The following is a 25,559-nucleotide window of genomic DNA, read 5'->3' on the forward strand; positions in this document are numbered from 1 at the left end:
GGGCCGTGTCGACCACGGTAGAGGGGAATCCTCGGTTGCGGAAAAAGGAAGACATGTCGGAAGCACTGGTGTGGAAGGTGGCATCGTCGGAGCAGATACGGCGGAGACGGAGAAACTGGGAAAATGGAATAGAGTCCTTACAGGAGGCGGGGTGGGAGGAAGTGTAGTTCAGGTAGCTGTGGGAGTCAGTGGGCTTGTAGTGAATATTGGTCGATAACCTATCCCCAGAGATGGAGACGGAGAAGTCGAGGAAGGGAAGGGAAGAGTCAGAGATGGACCATGTGAAGGTGAGGGAAGGGTGGAAATTGGAGGCAAAGTGAATGAAATTGTCTAGTTCGGGGCGAGAGCAGGAAACGGCACCGATACAGTCATCAATGTATCGGAAAAAGAGGTTCATTAGGAATTTTTAAAGTCAATGAGACTCAACCTGCTTGGGGAGTCAGTGCTGTTGAAGCTATATCCTTGTCTACTCCCTTATCCACAAGACTCGAGACACAGCGTGGACCTGAGCGGGAGCGGCAGCGGCAGCAGCGGCGGCGACAGCGACATAAAGGGAGCTGAGAGGAGAAGGCCCAGGCCACAGCACGGAACCGAGCAGGAGTGGCGGCAGCGGCAGCATAAAGGGAGCTGAGAGGAGACTAAAAAAAACAAAAAACAAGGAGTGACGTCACAGGAGAGCAGGTAGGTGATTGGTTGGGGAGTATTACAGCTCTTTTGCTCTCCAGGTTAGGTAAGTGGATTAAATTCAGAACTGGAAGAGTATTAACTACTATGGGGGCTAAATTCAGTTGATTTGCACCTCCCGTTAGCGCCCTGGCGCAAATCAACTAGCAGATGGATGCGGCGCCGCAAACGCCTCCCGTGAAATTCAGCGGGAGGTTAGCGGCAGCGCTAACCGTTAGCACCACGCAGTGCTGCGTCGCCGGCGAAGACCTCATCGCCGTGCGCAGCGCCCCGGCTGTAATATTGGGTGGTGCCACCCGACGCTATGTCCACAGGGGTCAGGGGGGCCTACGTGCGGCCGGGGCGGCGCTAGTTAAAGGGGAGGTGGCGGGCGGCCATTTTTGTTGCTGGCCGCCTGCCAGCGTCTGCCCCGTCCCAGGCACCCGTGAAGCCCCATGGGTGACGGCTGCTCTCCGTGAGCCCGGCACTCCTCTTGAATGCCTGCCTGGCTCCTTTGCCGGCACTCCTGATCCCCAGTGGCCCAGCTGGGCGCCAGGACACGCTGCACCAGGCCACTTCCCTTTAATAAGGGGAGGAAGGCCTGCAGTACCGCGGTGCGATGTGCCGCATCGCCGCGGTTTTGGCTCGCAGCGCCCCCAGAGGGACGCAGGGCACTTCCAGTAGTGCCCCTCCTACCTCACAGGGCGCTACATGGGAAAATCGGCCGCGGGGGCGCTAATTTTTTCGGCGAAGGTAGCGGGCGCTACCCAATTTTCCCCACAATAACTTTATTGAATTGATAACTTAAGCTAAATTAACGAAATAAACTAAAAATTAAAAGCAAAAATAATCGTTTGAAGGAGGCAGAGTATAAATCGAGCGGGAGGCCCAGAGAGTGTGTAGACTGGAGCTGCGGCGGCAGCGAGGAGACGGAGGATAAATCGAGCAGGAGGCCCAGAGAGAGTGCAGACTGGAGCTGCGGCGGCAGCGAGGAGACGGAGGATAAATCGAGCGGGAGACCCAGAGAGAGTGCAGACTGGAGCTGCGGCAGCAGCGAGGAGACGGAGGATAAATCGAGCAGGAGGCCCAGAGAGAGTGCAGACTGGAGCTGCGGCGGCAGCGAGGAGACGGAGGATAAATCGAGCAGGAGGCCCAGAGAGAGTGCAGACTGGAGCTGCGGCGGCAGCGAGGAGACGGAGGATAAATCGAGCAGGAGGCCCAGAGAGAGTGCAGACTGGAGCTGCGGCGGCAGCGAGGAGACGGAGGATAAATCGAGCGGGAGACCCAGAGAGAGTGCAGACTGGAGCTGCGGCAGCAGCGAGGAGACGGAGGATAAATCGAGCAGGAGGCCCAGAGAGAGTGCAGACTGGAGCTGCGGCGGCAGCGAGGAGACGGAGGATAAATCGAGCAGGAGGCCCAGAGAGAGTGCAGACTGGAGCTGCGGCGGCAGCGAGGAGACGGAGTACCTCCAGCGAAAACAACAAAAACAACAACTGCAAAACAGCTAAAGTGACGTTACAGACAGGGAAGGAGCTGATTTGTGAGTAGCTGGTAAGTGTTTCTAGTTAATAGTCTATTAAGTAAAGGCAGGGCAGCTCAGTCCCGTGGAATGCACATCCTGTGCCATGTGGGACTCCAGGACGCTTCCCGTGTCCTGGACAACCACATGTGCAGGAAGTGTTGTCAGCTGGAGGAACTCGAGCTCCAGGTTTTGGATCAATATCCTCACGGGGAGGTTTGCTGGTGCTGTTCGGGAAGGTTTAAACTAATTTGGCAGGGGGATAGGCATCAGGAGAGAAGCATCCGAGAAGGCACCAAACACCTCGAGTCTCTTCGCCGGGAACAAGCGGAAGCCAAGCGCAAGGAGCGCACATCAACCTAAGCACCCCACCCACCCGCCCCTTCAACCACCATCTGCCCCACCTATGAAAGAGACTGTAGGTCCCGCATTGGACTCATCAGTCACCTGAGAATTCATTATTAGTGTGGAAGCAAGTCATCCTCGGTTCCGAGGGACTGCCTAAGAAGAAGAGGCATCAGGATGTAACATTAGAAAGGGGAAATAAAGTGCTCAAAGGATTGAGAGAGGCAGAGAGCACTAAAGTAAGAAATAATAAGATATTGGGGGGGTCAAACTAAGAGAGAATATAGGATAGTCTAAGATAGGTTTACAGTGTATGTATGTGAACGCACAAAGTGTTGTAAACAAGGTAAGTGAGCTGCAGGCACAAATAGCCACATGGGAATATGATGTTGTGGCAATAACTGAGACCTGGCTCAAAAAAGGGCAGGATTGGGTATTAAATATTGATGGTTATAAAGTGTTCAGGAAAGATAGGGAAGGGAAGATAGGAGGTGGTGTGGCAGTATTGGTCAAGGAGAATGTTACAGTGCTGGACAGGGAGGATGTCCTGGAGGGGTCAAGGACAGAATCTATATGGTAGAGTTAAGAAATGAGAGGTGCCATTACACTACTAGGTGTATTCCATAGACCACCAAATAGTGGGAAAGGTATGGAGGAGCAAATTTGCAGAGAAATTACAGAGAGGTGCAAGAACTATAGAGTAGTAGTAATGAGGAACTTCAACTATCCTAATATAGACTGGGATCGTAATATAGACTGGGATCGTAATAGTGTTAAGGGCAGAGAAGGGGAAGTGTGTTCAAGAGCACTTTCTTGATCGGTATGTTTCCGGCCTGACAAGGGAGGAGGCATTGCTGGATCTTGTTCTGGGGAATGAGGTAGGTCAAGCAGAGCAAATGTCAATAGGTGAACATTTATGGAACAGTGATCATAGTATCATAAGGTTTAGCTATGGAAAAGGACAGGGAGCAATCGAGAGTAAAAATGTTTAACTGGGGGAAGGCCAATTTTAGTGGGATGAGAACGGATCTGGCCTGGATGAACTGGAATCAAAGATTGGCAGGCAAAACTGTAATGGAACAATGGGCTGCCTTTAAAAAGGAACTAATTCAGGTACAGTTGAGGTACATTCCCACTAGGGGGAAAGGCAGGACAACTAATGTCAGGGCTCCCTGGATGACGAAAGAGATAGAGAATATGATGAAGGAGAAAAAGAGCACGTATGTCAGATGTCAGGTTGCAAATACATCTGCGAATCAGGCTATATATAGAAAGGTCAGAGGAGAAGTGAAAAAGAAAATAAGAGGGGCAAAGAGAGAGTATGAGAATGGAATGGCAGCCAACATAAAAGGTCATCCAAAAGACTTTTATAGGCATATAAATAGAATCATTGAAAGTTACAGCACAGAAGGAGGCCATTTCGGCCCATCGTGTCCATGCCGGCCAACAAAGAGCTATCCAGCCGAATCCCAGTTCCCAGCTCTTGGTCCGTAGCCCTGCAGGTTAGAGCATCCCAAGTGCACATCCAAGTACTTTTTAAATGTGATTAGGGTTTCTGCCTCTACCACCCTTTCAGGCAGTGAGTTCCAGGCCCCCACAAACCTCTGGGTGAAGAAATTTCCCCTCAAATCCCCTCTAAACCTTCCACCAATTACTTTAAATCTGTGCCCCCTGGTTTTTGATCCCTCTGCTAAGGGAAATAGGTCCTTTCTATCCACTTTATCTAGGCCCTTCATAATTTTATACACCTCAATAAGGTCTCCCCTCAGCCTCCTCTGTTCCAAGGAAAACAAACCCAGCCTATCCAGTCTTTCCTCATAGCTAAGATTCTCTACTCCCGGCAACGTCCTTGTAAATCTCCTCTGTACCCTCTCTAGTGCAATCACATCTTTCTAATGTGGTGACCAGAACTGCACATAGTACTCTAGCTAAGGCCTAGCTAGTATTTTATACAGTTGAAGCATAACCCCCCCCGCCCCGCTCTTGTATTCTATGTCACAGCTAATAAAGGTAAGCATTCCGTATACCTTCTTAACCACCTTATCTACCTGGCCTGCTACCTTCAGGGATCTGTGGACATGCACTCCAAGATCCCTTTGTTCCTCTACACTACTTAGTGTCCTACCATTTAATGTGTATTCCCTTTCCCTGTTAGCCCTCCTCAAATGCATTACCTCACTCTTCTCCGGATTGAATTCCATTTGCCACTGTTTTGCCCACCTGACCAATTTATTGATATCTTCCTGCAGTCTACAGCTTCCTTCTTCAGTATCAACCACACAGCCGATTTTAGTATCATCTGCAAACTTCTTAATCATACCCCCTATATTCAAGTCTAGATCATTGATATATACCACAAAAAGCAAGGAACCTAGTACTGAGCCCTGCGGAACCCCACTGGAAACAGCCTTCCAGTCACAAAAACACCCATCAACCATTACCCTCTGCTTCCTGCCTCCGAGCCAGTTTTGAATCCAACTTGACAATTTGTCCTGGATCCCATGGGCTTTTAACCTCGTGACCAGTCTGCCATGTGGAACATTATCAAAAGCCTTGCTAAAGTCCATATACACTACAACAAATGTACTACCCTCATCTACCCTCCTTGTTGCCGCCTCAAAAAATTCAATCAAGTTTGTCAGACACGACCTTCCCTTAACAAATCCGTGCTGACTATCCTTGATTAATCCATGTCTTTCTAAATGAAGATTTATCCTGTCCTTCAGAATTCTTTACAATAATTTTCCCACCACCGAGGTTAGGCTGACTGGCCTATAATTACTCGATCTATCCTTTTCTCCCTTTTTAAACAAGGGTACCACATTAGCAGTCCTCCAGTCCTCCGGCACCACACCTGAAGCCAGAGAGGATTGGAAAATGATGGTCAGGGCCTCTACTATTTCCTCTTTTGCTTCACTTAACAGCCTGAGATACATTTCATCCGGGCCTGGGGATTTATCCACTTTTAAAGCTGCTAAAACCCTTAATACTTCCTCTCTCACTATGTTTATTTCATATATTTCACACTCCTCCTCCCTGATAGCAATGTCTGCTTCGCCCCTCTCTTTGTGAAAACAGACGCAAAGTATTCATTAAGAACTCTACCGACATCTCCCGCCTCCACACACAGATTACCCTCATGATCTCTAATAGGCCCTACCCTTTCTTTAGTTATCCTCTTACTCTTAATATATTTATAAAACATCTTTGGGTTTTCCTTGATTTTACTTGCCAAGAATTTTTCATTGTCTCTCTTTGCTTTCCTAATATCCATTTTAATTCCACCCCTGCACTTTCTGTACTCCTCTAAAGATTCTGGAGTATTTAGCCCTCGGTATCTGTCATGCACCTCCCTTTTTTTCTTTATCCTACCCTGTATGTCCCTAGACATCCAGGGGGCTCTAGATTTGTTAGTCCCATCTTTTTCTCCGGATCTCCTCCTTGAATGCCTCCCACTGCTCTGACACTGATTTACCTTCAAGTAGCTGTTTCAAGTCCACTATTGCTAAATCCCCTCTGAGCTTAGCAAAATTTGCTTTTCCCCAATTTAGAATTTTTATTCCTGATCTATCCTTGTCCTTTTCCATAACTACCTTAAATCTAACAGAATTATGGTCACTAGCACCAAAATGCTCCCCCACTGATACGCCTTCCACCTGCCCAGCTTCATTTCCTAAAACGAAGTCCAGAACCGCCCCCTCCCTTGTTGGGCTTGCTACATACTGGCTAAAAAAGTTCTCCTGGATGCATTTTAGGAATTCCACATCCTCTATACCCTTCACACTAATTAATATTGGGGTAGTTGAAATCCCCTATTAGTGCCCTATAGCTTTTGCACTGCTCAGAAATTTGTCTACATATTTGCTCTTCTATCTCCCTCTCACTGTTTGGGGGTCTGTAGTACACTCCCAGCAGTGTGATCGCCCCTTTTTTGTTTTTCAATTTGACCCATATGGCCTCGTTTGATGATCCCTTCAACATATCATCCCTCCTCACAGCTGTAATAGTTTCTTTAATCAATAACCTTTTTGCCTCCCTTTCTATTCCGTCTGAAAATTCTGTAACCAGGAATGTTGAGCTGCCATACCTGCCCCTCTTTCAGCCACATTTCTGTAATAGCTATAATATCATAGTCCCAAGTATCTACCTGTGCCCTCAGCTCATCTGCCTTGTTCGCTATACTCCTTGCATTGAAGTATATACCATTTAGTACAGGCAAACCTCCTTGTTGACTACTATCTAGCCCTTGATTCCTCTGTCCTTCCAACTTACTTTCTACATTTTTGCTTTCCAATTCCAGTTTTTCTTCCCTCCCTACTGACTCTATTCTTAGGTTCCCATCCCCCTGCCAAACTAGTTTAAATCCTCCCCAACAGCACTAGCAAACCCTCCCGCGAGGATATTGGTCCCGTTCCCGTTGAGGTGCAACCCGTCTGGCTTGTAGAGGTCCCACCTCCCCCAGAAACGGTTCTAATTACTCAGGAATCTAAAGCCCTTCCTCCTACACCATTTCTCCAGCCACGCATTCATCTGCTCTATCTTCCTATTTCTGTACTCACTAGCACGTGGCACTGGTAGTAATCCGGAGATTACTACCTTTGAGGTCCTGCTTTTTAACCTCTTTCCCAGCTCTCTAAACTCTGCCTGCAGGACCTCATCCCTCTTTCTACCTAAATCGTTGGTACCGATATGGACCACGACCTCTGGCTGTTCACCCTCCCCCCTCAGAATGTCCTGCAGCCGTTCAGTGACATCGTTGGCCCTGGAACCAGGGAGGCAACATACCATCCTGGAGTCACGTCTGCGGCCGAGTAACTAGTAAAAGGGTAGTAAGAGGAGAGGTGGGGCTGATTAGGGACCAAAAAGGAGTCCTATGCATGGAGACAGATGGTATGGCTGACGGACTAAACGAGTACTTTGCATCTGTCTTCACCAAGGAAGAGGATGCTGCCATAGACATAGTAAAGGAGGAGGTAGTGGTGATACTTGATAGGATAAAAATTGATAAAGAGCAGGTATTAGAAAGACTGGCTGTACTTAAAGTAGATAAATCACCAGGAGCGGATGGCATGCATCCTAGGATGCTGCGAGAGGAAATCGCGGAGGTACTGGCCATAATGTTCCAATCCTCCTTACATACAGGGGTGGTGCTAGAGGACTGGAGAATTGCAAATGTTACACCATTGTTCAAAAAAGGGTGTAAAGATAAACCCAGTAACTACAGGCCAGTCAGTTTAACCTCGGTAGTGGGGAAGCTTTTAGAAACAGTAATCAGGGACAAAATTAACAGTCACTTGGACTTGGATTAATTAAGGAAAGCCAGCAGGGATTTGTTAAAGGCAAATTGTGTTTAACCAATTTGATTGAGTTCTTTGATGAGGTAACAGAGAGGGTTGATGAGGGTAATGCAGTTGACGTAGTGTACATGGATTTCCAAAAGGCGTTCGACAAAGTGCCACATAATAGGCTTTCCAGCAAAGTTGAAGCCCATGGAATAAAAGGGACAGTGGCAGCATGGATACAGAATTAGCTAAGTGATAGGAAACAGAGAGTAGAGGTGAACGGTTGTTTTTCGGACGAGAGGACGGTATACAGTGGTGTTCCCCAGGGGCGGTTCTCGGACCACTGCTTTTCTTGATATATTTTAGTGACTTGGACGTGGGTGTACAGGGCACAATTTCAAAATTTGCAGATGATACAAAACTTGGAAGTATAGTGAAAGTGAGGAGGAGAGTGATAGACTTCAGGAAGACATAGACAGGCTGGTGAAATGGGCGGACACGTGGCAGATTAAATTTAACACAGTAAGGTGTGAAGTGATACATTTTGGTAGAAAGAATGAGGAGAGGACATATAAACTAAATGGTGCAACCCAGAATGTGTGCACAAATCGTTGAAGGTGGCAGGGCAGGTTGAGAAAGCAGTTAAAAAGACTTACGGGATCCTGGGCTTCATAAATAGAGGTATAGAGTACAAAAGTGTGGAAATTATGATGAACCTGTAGAAAACACTGGTTCGGCCCCAACTGGAGTACTGTGTCCAATTCTTTAGGAAGGATGTGAAGGCCTTAGAGAGGGTGCAGAAAAGATTTACGAGAATGATTCCAGGAATGAGGGACTTCAGTTACGTTGATAGACTGGAGAAGCTGGTGTTGTTCTCCTTGGAGCAGAGATGGTCTGAGGAGCGAGTTGGGTAGGATTGATTGGGGAATGGCACTCAAAGGGTTGACGGTGGATAGGCAATGGTAAACATTCAAAGACCGAATGGATGAGCTACAGAATTTGTTCATCCCAGTTTGGCATAAAAATAAAACAAAAAAGGTGACTCAACCGTGGCTAACAAGGGAAATTAGGGATAGCATAAGATCCAAGGAGAGGACATATACATTGGCCAGAAAAAGCAATAATCCTGAGGATTGGGAGCAGTTTAGGATTCAACAAAGGAGGACAAAGGGATTAATTAAGAAAGGGAAAATAGAATATGAGAGTAAGCTATCAGGAAACATAAAAACTGACTGTAAAAGCTTTTATAGATATGTGAAGAGAAAAAGATTGGTGAAGTCAAGCGTAGGTCCCTTGCAGTCAGAATCAGGGGAATTTATAATGGGAAACAAATAAATGGCAGACCAACTAAATTCATACTTTGGTTCTATCTTCACAAAGGAGGACACAAATAACCTCCCAGAGATGCCGGGGAACATAGGGTCTGATGAAAGGGTGGAACTGAAAGAAATCTGTATTTGTAGGGAAATGGTGTTAGGAAAATTGATGGGACTGAAGGCCAATAAATCCCCAGGGCCCGATAATCTACATCCCAGGGTACTTAAGGAAGTGGCCCTAGAAATAGTAGATGCATTGCTGGTCATCTTCCAGAACTCGATAGACTCTGGAACAGTACCCATGGATTGGAGGGTAGCTAATGTTACCCCACTATTCAAAAAAGGTGGTAGAGAAAAAGCGGGGAATTATAGACCGGTAAGCCTGACATCGGTAGTGGGGAAAATGCTAGAGTCTATTATAAAAGATGTAATAGCAGAGCACTTGGAAAGCAGTGACAGGATCAGACAAAGTCAACATGGATTTACAAAAGGAAAATCATGCTTGACTAATCTACTGGAATTATTTTGAGGATGTAACTGGTAAAATAGATAAGGGAGAACCAGTGGATGTGGTGTGTTTGGACTTTCAGAAGGTTTTCGATAAGGTCCCACATAAGAGATTAGCGTGCAAAATTAAGGCACATGGGATGGGGGGCAAGGTATTGACTTGGATAGAGAACTGGTTGGCGGACAGAAAGCAAAGAGTTGGAATAAACGGGTCGTTTTCCGATTGGCAGGCAATGACTAGTGCGGTACCGCAAGGATCGGTCCTAGGACCCCAGCTGTTCACAATATATATTAATGATCTGGACGAGGGAATTGGATGTAATATCTCCAAATTTGCAGACGACACAAAGCTGGGTGGGAGGGTAAGCTGTGAGGAGGATGTCGTGAAACTCCAGTACGATTTGGACAGGTTGGGTGATTGGGCAGAAACATGGCAAATGCACTATAATGTGGATAAATGTGAGGTTATCCACTTTGGTGGCAAAAACAGGAAGGCAGATTATTATTTGAATGGCAATAGATTGGGAGAAGGGGAAGTGCAAAGAGACCTGGGTGTTCTTGTGCACCAATCGCTGACGGTAAGCATGCAGGTGCAGCAGGCGGTTAAGAAGGCAAATGGTATGTTGGCCTTCGTAGCAAGAGGGTTCGAGTACAGGAACAAGGATGTCTTGCTACAGTTGTACAGGGCCTTGGTGAGACCACACCTTGAGTATTGTGCGCACTTTTGGTCGCCTTACCTGAGGAAGGATGTTCTTGCCATGGAGGGAGTGCAGCGAAGATTCACCAGGCTGATACCTGGGATGGCAGGAATGACGTATGAGGAGAGATTGGGTCGATTGGGCTTATACTCACTGGAGTTTAGAAGATTGAGAGGGGATCTCATCGAAACTTACAAAATTCTGGCAGGCCTGGACAGACTAGATGCAGGATGTTTCTGATGGCCGGGGAGTCCAGAACCAGGGGTCATAGTCTAAGGATAAGGGGTAAGCCATTTAGGACTGAAATGAGGAGGAATTTCTTCACCCAGAGAGAGGTGAACCTGTGGAATTCTCTGCCACAGAAGGCGGTGGAGGCCAGTTCATTAAATATATTCAAGAAAGAGTTGGATATATTTCTTAAGGCTAAAGGGATCAAGGGATATGGGGAGAAGGCAGGGACAGGGTACTGAATTTGGATGATCAGCCATGATCTCATTGAATGGCGGAGCAGGCTCGAAGGGCCGAATGACCTACTCCTGCTCCTATCTTCTATGTTAAGATTGAGAGGAGATTTAATAGAGGTGTTCAAAATCATGAGGGGTCTGGACAGAGTAGATAGAGGGAAATTGTTCCCATTGGCAGAAGGGTTGAGAACCAGAAGACACAGATTTAAGATGATTGGCAAAAGAACCAAAGGAGACGTAAGAAAAAACTTTTTTACGCAGCGAGTGGTTAAGATCTGGAATGCACTGCCTGAAAGGGTGATGGAGGCTGATTCAATCATGGTTTTGAAAAGGGAGTTGGATAAGTATCTGAAGGAATGAAATTTGCAGGGCTACAGGGAAAGGGCAGGGGAGTAGAACTAGCTGAAGTGCTCAGCATGGGCTCGACGGACTGAATGGCCTTTTTCCATGCTGTAACCATTCTATGATTATGTTTACTTATTAAAATTGCAGAGCATTTTGTCAAATAGGCATTTAGAAAGTGGAAGAGTACATTCATCTTTTATCGGCTCACTCTCCCTAGCAGTGAGAGGTAGGTTGCTCCAAATGTTGAAACTTATTTCAATGTATGCAGAGGCTTTACCTCCCCACTGATGCTCTGGCCCTGATCCTTTGTTCCCCACACCCCCACCCAATCCTCCGGCCCTGATGCTTACCTCCACCCCCATGCTCCGGTCCCGATCCTCTCTCTCCCACCACCCGATTCTCCTCTGAGCTCCCCGTCCTACCCCGGCCCCCACCCATTCACTGCCTCCTTCCTCTGTGCGTCCTAGTGCCGCAGGCCTACCCGCCCGCAGCCAACCAGCTTCTCCATCTGGCTGGCTGCGGTTGGGAAACAGACATTTGAAATGCAAATCAGACCCTGCGTTAAATTTGGCAGGGCATGCGGGAAACCCGTTCTCCCAGGATTCCCGGCCGTTTCCTAGCACCCCCCTGCTCCCAGCCCGCCTCTCAATTAAAATTCCAGCCATTAAGTCTGCTGGGCGGGAGAAGGTAATGTCAGTGTCACATAGGAGAATGTTGTCTATACTCTATGGGTTGTTGTTATAGTCACTGCTAAATTCTACAGTCATCAATAGTTGGTAATTCATTAAATATATTCAAGGAGTTGGATATATTTCTCAAGGCTAAAGGGATCAAGGGGTATGGGGAGAAAGCAGGGACCGGGTACTGAATTTGGATGATCAGCCATGATCGCATTGAATGGCGGAGCAGGCTCGAGGGGCCGAATGGCCTACTCCTGCTCCTATCTTCTACGTTTCTATGGAAAAGCTTAATGTTACTCCAGGCACTGCAAGCAACAAATGGCCAGAACATGAGTAGAATGTTATTGCCCATTGTGTAGTAACTGTTTACTGATAAGTTAATCAAAGGCATTGTTACCATGGGAGATGGCTGGCTGCTTTGCTGAGTACTCCTTCTCAATGAAAGAAACTGCAGGTGGCACATAAAACCTTGGCACTGGAATTTTTGAGGTAAGTAGAACTTGGACAGAAATTGTTTCTTAACTGCTCCCAGCATGGAATGTCGCTATGGGTGAACATAGTAATAGAGATAGGGCTACAACATTGCAGCCTTAACTTTCCAACACATGCCTGCTGCTAGTGAGGGTCTACACTGGCAGCAGAGCCTCAAAGTTACCCCCATTGAGTCTACTACTAGTCTTCAATTCTTTGTACTACAATGAGGCCTGTGTGACTATATTTTATGTTTTTAAAACATGTTGTGAATCCCACAGTAGCTTTAAACAGTGCACACCAATAAATAATGTGCTATGTGTTGCTGACATGTAATGACATACTAAAGGACTCAGAAATGGGCATAAGAGACGGCTTATTACTGAAAAATAAACCAGCCAACATTTTTATTCATTCATAGGATGTGGGCGTCGCTGGCAAGATCAGCATTTATTGCCAATCCCTAATTGCCCTTGAGAAGGTTGAGCTGCCTTCTTGAACTGCTGCAGGTACTATTAAGGAGGGAGTTCCAGGATTTTGACCCAGTGATGATGAAAGAACAGCGATATATTTCCAAGTCAGGATGATGTGTGACTTGGAGGGGAACTTGGAGGTGGTGGTACATAGATACATAGAAGATAGGAGCAGGAGTAGGCCATTCGGCCCTTCGTGCCTGCTCCGCCATTCAATGAGATCATGGCTGATCCTTTAATTCAGTATCCCGTCCCCGCCTTCTCTCCGTAACCCTTAACCCCTTTTGCCCGTAGAAATATATCTAATTCCCTCTTAAATATATTTAATGAGCTGGCGTACACTGCCCTCTGTGGCAATGAGTTCCACAGGTTCACCACTCTCTGAGTGAAGAAATTCCCCCTCATCTCTGTCCTAAATGGTTTAGCCCTTATCCTTAAATTATGTCCTCTAGTTCTGTTCTCACCCGCCAAGGGAAACATTCCTTCTGCATCCAGTCTGTCTAGACCTGTCAGAATTTTATACACTTCTATGAGGTCCCCTCTCAATCTTCTAAACTCCAGTGTGTACATCCCTAAACTACAGCTTGCTGCCCTTGTCCTTCTAGGTGGTAGAGGTTGCAGGTTTAGGAGGTGCTGTCGAAGAAGCCTTAACAAGTTGCTGCAGTTCATCTTGTAGATGATACGCACTGCAGCCATGCTGCACCGATGGTGGAGGGCGTGAATGTTTAAGGTCTAGGATGGGGCACTGATCAAGTGGCCTGCTTTGTCTTGGATGGTGTTGAGCTTCTTGAATGTTGTTGGAGCTGCACTCATCCAGGCAAGTGGAGAATATTCCATCACACTCCTGACTTATGCCTTGTAGGTGGTGGAAAGGCTTTTAGGAGTCAGGAGGTGAGTCACTCACCAGAGAATACCCAGCTTCTGACCTGCTCTTGTAGCCACAGTATTTATGTTAAGTTTCTGGTCAATGGTGACCCCCAAGATGTTGATGGTGGGGGATTCGACTATGATAATGCCATTGAATGTCAAGGGGAGGTGGTTAGACTCTCTCTTGTTGGAGATAGTCATTGCCTGGCACTTCAGTGGTGCGATTATTACCTGCCACTTTTCAGTGTGAAATGTTGTCCAGGTCTTGCTGTGTGTGTGGGCACAGACTGCTTCATTATCTGAGGAATTGCGAATGTGAAATCATCAGCGAACATCCCCGTGTCTGACCTTATGATGGAGGGAAGGTCACTGATGAAGCAGTTGAAGATGGTTGGGCCTAGGACACTGCCCTGAGGAACTCCTGCAGCGATGCCCTGGACGGAAATGATTGGCCTCCAACGACCACAACCATCTTTCTTTGTACTAGGTATGAATCTAGCCAGTGAAGAGTTTTCTCCCTAATCCCCATTGATGTCAATTTTACGAGGGCTCCTTGATGCCACACTCTGTCAAATGCCGCCTTGATGTCAAGGGCAATCACTCGCACCTCACCTCTAGAATTCATCAGATCTTTTGTTCATGATTGGAGCAATGCTGTAATGAGGGCTGGAGCCGAGTGATCCTGTCAAAACCGAAACTGGGCATCAGTGAGCCGGTTATTGGTAAGTGCTGCTTGATAGCACTGTCGACAACACCTTCCATCACTTTGCTGATGATCGAGAGTAGGCTGATGGGGTGGTAATTGGTCGGATTGGATTTGTCCTGCCTTTTGTGGACAGGACCTAGCTGGGCAATTTTCCACTTTGTCTGGTAGATGCCAGTGTTGTAGCTGTACTGGAACAGCTTGGCTAGTTCTGGAGCATAAGTCTTCAGCACCACAGCCAGGATGTTGTTGGGTCCCATAGCCTTTGCTTTATCCAGTGCGCTCTGCCGTTTCTTGATATCACGTGAGTGAATCAAATTGGCTGAAGACTGGCTTGTGATGGTGGGGGCCTCAGGAGATGGCCGAGAGAGATCATCTACTCTGCCCCTCTGGCTGAAGATGGTTGCAAATACTTAAGCCTTATCTTTTGCACTCACGTGCTAGGCTCTGCCATCAGTCAGGATGGGGATGGAACAGTATACCCTAACACATAGCACAGCATCCCTCCTGCACCACAAGTCATTCCTCCTACACAGCAATACACAGAGACTACAGGGAACACTCATATACCCAAGAATCTGGACTGACAATCCATTACAAATCTTGTGACTACAGATCACTTAAGTTTTCTGTAAATTTCTACTACTAAATGTTATGAGGCAGAATTAGTGAAAAAGTAAAGAATTATCAAATACTCTAATGCCTAATCCTTTTAATTCATGAGCCCACAGAAGATAGGCTTGCCATCTCTGGTTGGTCGTAAACCTGGGGGTTTCATCATATGACCTCCCATCTTCAACTGCCCCGCCCAGTCAAACAGCCTTTTTTCACATATCTCCAGTATTTTTAACAAAAATGTTCAAAGAAAATGAAACAGCACACTTTTTTTTAATGCCTGAATGATTTTTCTCCTAGGCTGCTCCCAGGAGATTTTTCTTTAATTCTTGGAGGGTTGGCCACCCTTGCAGAAGACGAGACCGAGGCTTGGCATGTAATACTGAGCTCCAGACCTCCTCATTCTGGTGGCAAGGGAGGCTCAGGTGCAGGCCTCCCTAATCAATGACCTGCATTAGCTAATCTTCGACTAGAATTAAAATCAGGCTTTTTGAAGCCACGTTTACACACCGTCAGTGCCGACACTAAGACTCTGGCAACTGTCGAGAGTTACTGCTGCAATCCTTCTCATCTCACCTTATTAGTCTGATGCAAAAAGGAGACAGCCTTACTTGCTTAGAACAATGCTCGATGGATTCCAATGCATGCTATAATGACATGTGCGGTACAGTAAGTCTCAATTGGAGACAATTGCCAGTTACGACAAACCAAACTGGTCATCTGCTTCTGGTCAAGCCCCCCTGTATCTGTCCTGGACTCTCCAGTGCTAGTTGTCCACTCTCCTCCTTTTCTTAATCCCTCAAACTGGGTTTTCTTGCTTCATCATGGATTACAGTTTCTTTGATTATGATACCCTCCAAGTATTCTGGGCTCAGTGTTTGGGGTAGAGGCTACTGACACTCACTATAGGGGAGTGCACTCTTCTGCTCCTGATTCAGTCTATCCTGACTCTACAAGACCCAGTCTCCTGGTCTCTTTGTCACTGATTGCATTTGGGTGAAACAGTGTGCAGAACAGTTTGCATAAGACAGCGAGGAGAGCGGGAGACCAGTGTTGGATTGCCCAGGCCACATAAGAAAGTAGGACTGAGCCAAGAACAGTTGAATGCACTCCCCCAGAATGACCTACAGGACCATCCACCAAAATCACAGATCACAGAAGACCAAGCTGCAGCTAAGGGCATAGGGATCAGTTAATTATATCCTTGTATTTTTTAAGATGGGAGTTACTGTAATGAAGCTGTGCTGTGTGTGCATTTTACTTACAGTCCCTGGGTCCTGCTGGTAGGAAGACTCTCGCAGAGACACCACAGCTAACTGTCTCTGTAGCCGCAACACTTCCTTCTGAGATTCTCTCAGCACACGCTCAAAGTCACTCTGCTTCAACCTATCAGGAACATCCTGTGCACACACAAAAACAGAAAAGGTGCTCTGATTTATTCCAGGAGTTTACACTCTGAAATATAAACTCAGACATGATTAAAGTATGAATAAATTAGAACAACCATTGCATTGCTGGAAAAAAGGCTCAATAGAAATCAGTTTTGTGTTCGCTTGTGATGTGCCCATAACACAAACGGAATGAGTGGTAATGCTTCCTCTTGGTTCCTAAACAGGTACTTACATTAAAAAACATTCCAGAATCACTCGGGCAGCTCCTGGTTTGTAATGGGTTTAAACTTGAATTAGCTGACATCCATCAGACCAATACTCAGGCTCTACCATATCAATAAACTGACACTTCTTTTCAAGAGAAGCACTGTGAGGAGGGAGATAATGGGCCATATATTCCGATCCCTACGGGTGTGTATGCGCTGTGTACACACCCGTAGGGACATCGGAAATGCTGGTTTCAGGCATGCACAGCACACACGCTGAAAACCGGCATTTCCGAAAGGTCAAGAATGGTCTTGACAGATCAGACGCCTGCCCGGGAGCAGGGCCTCCGCGGGCAGAGAGTTCTGCTTTTTGGAGACCCTCCGCCCACAGAAAACCCTTACAATTCTTACGTCTGGTAAAAGCAGGTGTAAGGCCTGTTTTTACCAGGATAAGAGTTGAAAAAAGTTTTTTTTTTTAAAATTTCAGTCATTTATCATTTAAAAATACTTTTTAAAAAAAAAGTAAGTTTATTTTTAGCCCCTTAAGCTTTTTTTTTCAAAAAATTAAATTTTTGTTTAAAGTATTGAATTTATTGTAATTTCAACTAATTTTAAAAAGGTGATTTAAAAAAAAATTAATTTAAAGTTTTACTATGTTTTTGGGGTGCTCTCCATTCATATATTTGACAGGTTTATCCGTCTATCTTCTTCTATTGGCTCCCCATGGCCCACGTGATCCCAGGGATGCTTGCGAACTGCCTGCACCCCTGGGATACGTGGGCCCTGCGCACTTGGAGTTTGGAGAGGCCCAGGATCGGAAGTTTAGGCACCCCGGGAGCCCTCAGGTAAGTTCGTAGATTTTTCCAGACGCAGGAGGCCTCCAATTGGAAAATACGGCCCATTATTTTTACATACTGTGATTTTATGAGAAAAATTAAACTCAGATATAATCCTAGGCATGAATTTTGAGTTTGTCTAGTCCTTGCCACACCCTAACCCAAATTGGATGGGTTCAGTAGCAAAGCATCATGCTTGGTAACCCTGTGATATGGTCACAAGTTTTTTTTTATTCGTTTATGGGATGCGTGCGTCACTGGCAAGGCCAACATTTATTGCCCATCCCTAATTGCCCTTGAGAAGGTGGTGGTGAGCCGCCTTCTTGAACCGCTGCAGTCCGTGTGGTGAAGGTACTCCCACAGTGCTGTTAGGGAGGGAGTTCCAGGATTTTGACCCAGCGACGATGAAGGATTGGCGATATACTTCTAAGTCAGGATGGTGTGTGACTTGGAGGGGAACCTGGAGGTGGTGGTGTTCCCATGCACCTGCTGCCCTTGTCCTTCTAGGTGGAAGAGGTCGCGGGTTTGGGAGGTGCTGCCAAAGAAGCCTTGGCGTTTGCTGCAGTGCATCTTGTAGATGGTACACACTGCAGCCATGGTACGCCGGTGGTGGAGGGAGTGAATGTTTAAGGTGGTGGATGGGGTGTCAATCAAAAGTAAGAGAACAGTCTAAATTATAAGAACTTTAAGACTGGAGAAACCATCGATGCAAATGATTTAGCAGAACTTGCACAAATAAGAGTCGTGTGCAAGTCTACCACTAAAGTAGTACCACCTTACTGGGAACTTTCATGAGCTGGACACTATTGGACATTCAGTAACTGAGTTTCCAGCCATTGGTTGGTTTGAAGCTAGAACAGCTGGTATGTGAACCATGTACATGCTGGGCAATAGATCCTGTGATCCATTAAATAATATGCATAAGTGAGGTATCAGACTCAAGGGGTTGTAATTATCATCCCGTCACCAATAGTCAAATCAGCATAATTCAATATCAGGAGCTTTAAGTGAGAAAGCTTTTCAGGAGTGGGTATCCTGTTGCAAATTTGTATATTTTTCTGAAACTTTAAAAACGTGATGAGGTCCTTTTAACCGTTAGGAAACTAGAGTGCAGTAATGCTGGTATGGCAGGGGGCGACTTAGTTCTTTCTGATTGACTGCATGGTGCATCTGCCATGGTAAACCTCTGGCTGCAAAGTGGATGATTGGAAAATTCTGGAATCCCGGCTTACTTGCTCCTCCCAAGTTCAGAGGTGCCGAGGACAATAATGGAGCCTCTATTACTGCTCGGGCTGAGACCAACTCACCCTGGGGCCTTCCTGGTCTGTTTTGGCTCAGTTTCCTCAGGTATCAGCTGTGGTTCAGTTGATCTCACTATCGCCTCTTGAGCCAGAAGGTTGTGGGTTTGAGCACCACTCCAGAGACTTGAGCACATAATCCAGGCCGACAATCCCCGGTGCAGTACTGAGGGAGCGCTACACAGTTGGAGGCGCCGTCTTTTGGATGAAATGTTAAACCAAGGCCCCATCTGCCCTCTCAGGTGGATATAAAAGATCCCACGGCCACCATTGGAAGAAGAACAGGGGAGTTCTCCCCGATATCCTAGCCAATACTTACCCCTCAATCAACATAATTAAAAACAGATGATCTGGCCATTATCACATTGCTGTTGTGGGATCTTGCTGTGTGCAACTTGGCTGCCGAATTTCCCTACATAACAGTGACTGCACTTCAAAAGTACTTCATTGGCTGTGAAGCACTTTGGGACACAATAAGCAGATGGATATCAGGGATGGGAAACTATGGTTATGGTATTTCCATTGGAGCAGAGAAGGTTAAGGGGAGACTAAACTGAGGTTTTATGAAAATAAAAAAAGAGTTTTGAGAGAGTGAACAGGGAAAGACTATTTCCTCTGGTTGGGGAACGAGTGACGAGGGTTGGGGGGGGGGGGGGGGTGTTATCAATTCAGAATCGTTACCAAGCGATTAAGGAGAGCGTTTAGAAGAAATGTCTTTACTTGGTAACTTGTCGGAGTGCGGAACACTTTGAGGCATCTTTTAAAGGAAAATGGGATAAATATTTGAAGCCAAGGAAAGTGCAGGGAAGAGCTTGGGCCAATGGGATTAGTTTTGGACTGTTTTAGCAGAGACGGCACAGACATGATGAGTCAAATGGTCTCCTTCTGTGCTGTTAAGCTTCAGTGGAAGTTCTGTCAGTGTACGTTGATGTTTCACATTTAGTTTGCCTGCCCAACAATCTTTAGACCCTTCTGAAAAACATTAACTGCGTTCTTTGTCTCCACCGCGCTCGCTATCACTCTGCATCATTGCGTCTGTTCCGATTTCACCGAGACCATCGTATGAGACATGACATGTGGAGCATGCTGGGGAGGGCTTCCCAAAGCTCTCCAGCACTGTGGGGTTTCTTCGCCTCATGTCTGGGTCTGTTGTTAACTAGGAGCCATAAATATAAGATAGTCACTAATAAATCCAATAAGGAATTCAGGAGAAACTTCTTTATCCAGAGAATGGTTAGAATGTGGTACTTGATACTACATGGAGTGGTTGAGATGAATAGCATAGATGCATTTCAGGGAAGCTGGATAGGTACCTGAGGGAGAAAGGAATAGAAGGATATGCTGATAGGGCGAGATGAAGTAGGATGGGAGGAGGCTCGTGTGGAGCATAAACACCAGCACAGGCCTGTTGGGCTGAATGCCCTGTTTCTGTGCTGTACGTTCTATGTTAATACTGTCTGTGCAGTTTGAATGCTCTCCTTTAGCAGTACCTCTGCCCAGCAGAGGGCGAGCTACACACACTCGGTTGTGGAAGACTTGCGAAGGAGTGACGCTGCAACACTCAAACCTAGAAAGCAGAGGACAGTGTAAAACCTACTTGGAATTTCAGAAAGAATTTCTGCAGCTTTTAAAACTGATAAATTCTGAATTTGTAAAAAAATTATTTTCCCATTTTTTTTTTATCCCATGATACCTCCCTGTAACTTTCCTCTGTCCACATGGTGATGGGGTACTCTTCCCATAGCTGTCACTGATATTAAGAGAATGTTGCAGTGTGTTTGAAGTTTCAAGTAATCTGTACCTCACATGGTACAGCTCTTCATCATGAGATCACAATGGTTTGAGGATTTACATTACAGTCAATCCAAAGCATTGCCTCTCACTCTTTTTTGAATGTCACCATGATGTTAAGTGTACTTTCAATGCAGTTATGAGTGATACAAATAATTTATTGAAAGCAAATTCTACAGATATCCGTGAACACTCCTATATGTGGACCACTTTCATCATCAGAGCATAACCAACACATCTGAACATTGCGGGCTATTTAATAAAAACACTTTAAACACAATGGAGAGTAATTACATCCAATGCACAATTTTGCTGAAAAAGGAGAATTCAGCATGGAAAAAGTGACACTTCAAAACCAAGAGGAATTTTGTACCTTTGATGGTCCCAGTTTTGCGTGAAGATCACGACACTCTTGCCTCAGTTCTTCGATCTCTTTGTCCTTGGCGAGGATGACATCAGCGTGTTCGGAGAGATCTTTGGCACGTTGCCTGGCAAAGGCTTTCTTGTAGTGTTCCAGGCTGGAGCCTTTAACCAGGACAGGAGAGTTCACCTAAATGAGAGGGCAGGTACCATAGTCAGAGACTTAGAAAATCAGGGATCGGTTTCAGTGTCTGGTATAGGTACACATTTATTGATTTGTGTCCCTACAAGTCTGGGATAGGTACATATTTTTGGGGATCATTGTATTTGACAGTCTGACTTTGACTGAAATTTGGCTCGTGAGTGGCGATACATTGCCCTTGCCTAACCCTTGCCTGGCTATACTTTTCATCACCTGCCCCACTCTAATCGCTGCAATTGCAGCACGGCCCTGATCACTAAGTCATACCTTTACCTCTCCCCATGACTCCTCTGGCACCATCTCCTTCAGGCGCCTTGCCCTTTTCATCCTTCTTGTCTCTCATTTAAAATCCTTGTTGCCAAACTCCCCACCCCTAAAGTATCATCTGTCAGCCTCTAAACCGAGCATCTCCTCCTCCTCCTCCTCCTCAGTGATTTCAAATTCCATCTCAGCTCCCCTTGCTCTCTCTTCTCCAAATACACTGCCCTCCTGTCTTTCCTAAACCACTCCCTCCATATAAACTCACCTACTCATAATCAGAGTCATTCCCGCAACCTTGCCATTGCCATAGCTTCCCTACTGCCATGGTTTTGATCATTGACAAGGCTAGGTCTGGCCACTTCCTTGAATGCCTCACTGCCCACATTCCCCAACCCCTTTTAATTTCACTTCTGCACCCACCTTGGAAAAAAAATCTCCCCCAAGTCGCTTACTATTGCACTCTCTAACTTCCAAATGACCAACCGTTGACCTCTCATTTGTCACAATACCTCTGCAGCTGTTGATTTCCTCAACCACTGCCTCACCTCTGCTCGATGCCCTCATCCCCAGCAAAGCCCTTATTTTCTCCTATCCTGATTGTTCCACTTGGTACGGTCCCCACCTTCTCTCCCTCAAGTTCAAGGGTCATAAACTTGAGCATAGCTGAAAGACAACTGGCTTAGCCATTCGTCACCGGTGCTGGTTAGACCACATCAAGGTCAACTGGGTCTTGCTCTCCTTTGCCAAAACAGCTCACTACTCAAGAATCGTCCTAGAGGGCAGGCTCTTTTTCTCTACTATTAACTGCCTCCTTAAACTCCTCTCCCCTCCTCCACCCTCACCTCTAACAAGTGTAAGGAGCTCATGGAATTTTCTTAGCCAGCAAGACAGACGATCTGTTCAGCTGTTCCCCTCCTACCTTAGCCCTTAACCCCTGTTTCTCTCTGGTTTCTCTACCTCATGCCCTCTCTCCAAGCTGATCATACCCATGAGACCAACCTCCTGCTCCCTCAACCCCATTCCCACTCAACTCCTGATCACCCAACTTCCCTTCCTGGCCTCCATGCCAGCTGACATTATAAATGGTTCCCTCTCTTCAGGCACTGTCCTCCTCTCTTTCAAAACTATTATTACCCCCTACTCAAAAAGCCCACCCTCCACCCCTCTGTCCTAATTAACTATCGCCCAATTTCCAACATCCATTTTCTTTCCTTTAACTTCTTGCTGCATATCAGATTTGTGTTTATCTCTCCTGCAACTCCGTTTGAATTTCTACTATCAGCTTGTCTGACATCCAATCTCTGATGAACCATTATTTTCTCCAATTAAACATTGGGAAGACAGAGGTCATTCCGGGCAGCACGGTGGCATAGTGGTTAGCACTGTTGCCTCACAGCGCCAGGGACCCGGGTTCGAATCCGGCCTCGAGTGACTGTCTGTGTGGAGTTTGCACATTCTCCCCGTGTTTGCGTGGGTTTTCTCCGGGTGCACCGGTTTCCTCCCACAGTCCAAAGATGTGCGGGTTAGGATGATTGGCTATGATAAATTGACCCTTAGTGTTAGGGGGATTAAATACGTGGGGTTACGGGGATAGGGTGGGATATGTGTTGGTGTAGGGGTTACGGGGATCGGGTGGGATATGTGTCGGTGCAGGCTCGATGGGCCGAAATGGCCTCTATCTGCACTGTTGTGATTCTGTGATTATGCTTGGCCCACAATACAAACTGTGTACACTCACCACTGACTTCATCCACCTCTCTAGCCACTGTTTCAGGCTGAACCAGACTGCTCACAACCTTGGTTTCCTATTAAACCCCACATTCTTGCCATCAAACAAGACAACTACTTAACACTGACTGCCTCCACCTCACCTCAGCCTATCTGCTGTTGAAACCACGATTGATGTCTGTATCACCTCCAGACCCAATTACTCCAATGCTCTCCTGGACAGCCTCCCATCCTCCAACCTTTGTAAATTTCAGCTCATCCAATATTCTGCTGCCTTTATCCTATTCCATACCATCTCACCCATCACCTCAGTCCTCGCTGGCCGGCATTGGTTCCCGGTCTCCCAACGCCTCACGTTTAAAATTCTTGTCCTTGTGTTTAAATCCTCCTATGGCCTTGCCGTTCTCTATATCTGTAACCTCCTCCAGCCCTAGAACTGCCCACCTAACTATTTGTTCCTCTGATTGCAGCTACTTGCGCAGCCCCCCACCTCCTTTTGCCCCACCCTTAGCAGCTGAGCTTACAGCCTCCTAGGTCCCATGCTCTTGAATTTCCTTCCTAAACCCTCTGCCTCTCCTACCCCCTTCGCCCCTTTTAGGATCTTCTTTAAAATCCGCCTCTTTGGCCAAATATTCGGTCACCTCTCCTAATCTTCACCCTTTGGCTCAGCATCCATTTTTGCTTATGTCTCTGCAAAATACTTTTTGTACATTAAAGGCACTATATAAGTGCAAATTGTTGCTGTTGTTGTTAACTACACCTGCCCACATTTCGGCAGGCACTACCAGCATTTGATAGAACTGACACCCAAAAACCTGCTGCATACAAAAATAGATGGGGATCTGGCATAACACTAAACCTGCCCCAGTAGTCCAGGAAAACTGGCATAAAGGCAGAGGAAAATCCTACCCTGAGTGTTAGCAGGCTATTTGATTGTGAGGAAGACAAATTATCATCCATATGTTTAGACACATGCAGTTCCAGCAGGTGTCACTGGATCAGGAGCCCTGGTTGATCTCATCTTCTCTATCCCAGGACACTGAGGCCATTTATAGGGCCCAACTGCTGCCCGTGAAATCAGCTAACTCGGCACAGCCTAAGGATAAAAGCCAAGACCTTCTGGTCTGCGTGGATGGTGTATTTTGTCACTGAGCCATTGGGGCGGCCTTTCAATAATATGTGGAATATACACTGTTTGTAACAGGTTTAAATTATTGTCAAGCTGCATATTCACTACAATTTAACTCTACAAGTGTCACCTGGAAAAACACTGGAAAGGAAACAGACTTTCTGCTGCTGGGCAAAATTCACACCAGCCTAGCATTATCCTATAGAGATCAAGACTAGGAAAATGCTTGTGACTGGTGACATAACGTCATTGCATGTGCTCTGTTGACATCTTGGACCTTTAACGCAGGAGGTTTCCACAAGACAGTGAGCACACCGTGCTCCATGTGGCAGAGACACTGAGTGCCGTTTAAATCCCCATAAATATTAAAAGAGGGAAAGTCTCTTATCTACAATAAAAATAAATTGATGCATATTTTATAGTACAGCTGAGTTTACTTAAATGCTTATCAGATCCAAGAATAAAATCTGAATATGTCCAAACCATCATGAGGTTTTAACACACTTAAAATTCTAAACCAGGCGTAATGCTTGGAGGCAGTATTAGCACTTCACAAAAATGCACTAACATAAAACGCTGCCTGCCTCCTACACAATTATCATCACGGCTCTGCTTACTGCCATGTCATCTTAGTTAGATTCTTTTGCTTGTTGGTAGGGTAGGTAGATTAAATATTGGCTCCGAGTACAGTCTGATCCTACAGCCTGTTGGTAGGGTGGGTACATCTTATACTGGCTGCCAATACAGTTTGATCCATCGGCCTGTTGGTAGGGTGGGTACATCTTATACTGGTTGCCAATACAGTCTGATCCAACAGCCTGTTGGTAGGGTAGGCACATAAAACACTGTCCATGAGTACAGCAGAGATGTACAATGCCCGCAGCAGCTCCTCGTGATTCCTAAATGACAGTAGTCCTGCAAGGAGTATCCAGGCATAAGTTCAGATATTGAAGCAGTCAAAAATTACACACCATGCAGCGAGATGGCTGCTGCCACACTGGGTCACTAAGTGTACAGGCTCAACAGATTATCAATAACTGTTATTACTATTTTAAAATGTATGTTTTTTCTGCTTGAGATTCTCTATTGAAATCATGTTGCTGTGCATCCTCAGTGAGTTGGACTTGTCCATTGGCCATCATTTGGACATTAGATTCCAGAACCACCAGTTTTGAAGATTACTAAAATCATGCTGCAGATTACTACATCTTTCTGTTACATCTGTCGGAAAGTGTGGTACTGACCGGGTGCAAGAGTTTATACTATACTAGCTGGAGTGCCCGGCGGTGCCGAGGGTTTTTTGAGGGCATGTTGTTGTTGGAAGAGAGAGAGAGAGAGACTGGGGGGAGAAGAGACGGGGGGAAAGAGAGAGACTGGTGAATTTAGTTCGGGATTAGCCTGGAGAGAGA

At 46.2% G+C, this 25,559-nt stretch overlaps 1 protein-coding gene across 12 annotated transcripts in view; it reads right to left on the reverse strand.

The window, feature by feature from the left end:
• The window catches only part of tspoap1 (TSPO associated protein 1), a 333,678-nt gene that overhangs the window by 144,384 nt on the left and 163,735 nt on the right, over window positions 1-25,559 (reverse strand). For all 12 annotated transcript variants that reach the window (XM_085964438.1, XM_085964437.1, XM_085964436.1 and 9 more), the window contains 2 exons: window positions 20,844-21,020; window positions 16,214-16,348 (listed from right to left, as the gene is read on the reverse strand). In XM_085964438.1, the coding sequence (XP_085820564.1) occupies window positions 16,214-16,348; window positions 20,844-21,020 (312 nt within the window). The remainder of the gene's footprint in view (window positions 1-16,213; window positions 16,349-20,843; window positions 21,021-25,559) is intronic.

This window comes from Somniosus microcephalus, chromosome 22 (genome assembly GCF_052327205.1).
Source record: "Somniosus microcephalus isolate GS21.2 chromosome 22, FLI_Smic_1.0, whole genome shotgun sequence".
Classification (NCBI taxonomy): Eukaryota; Metazoa; Chordata; class Chondrichthyes; order Squaliformes; family Somniosidae; genus Somniosus; species Somniosus microcephalus.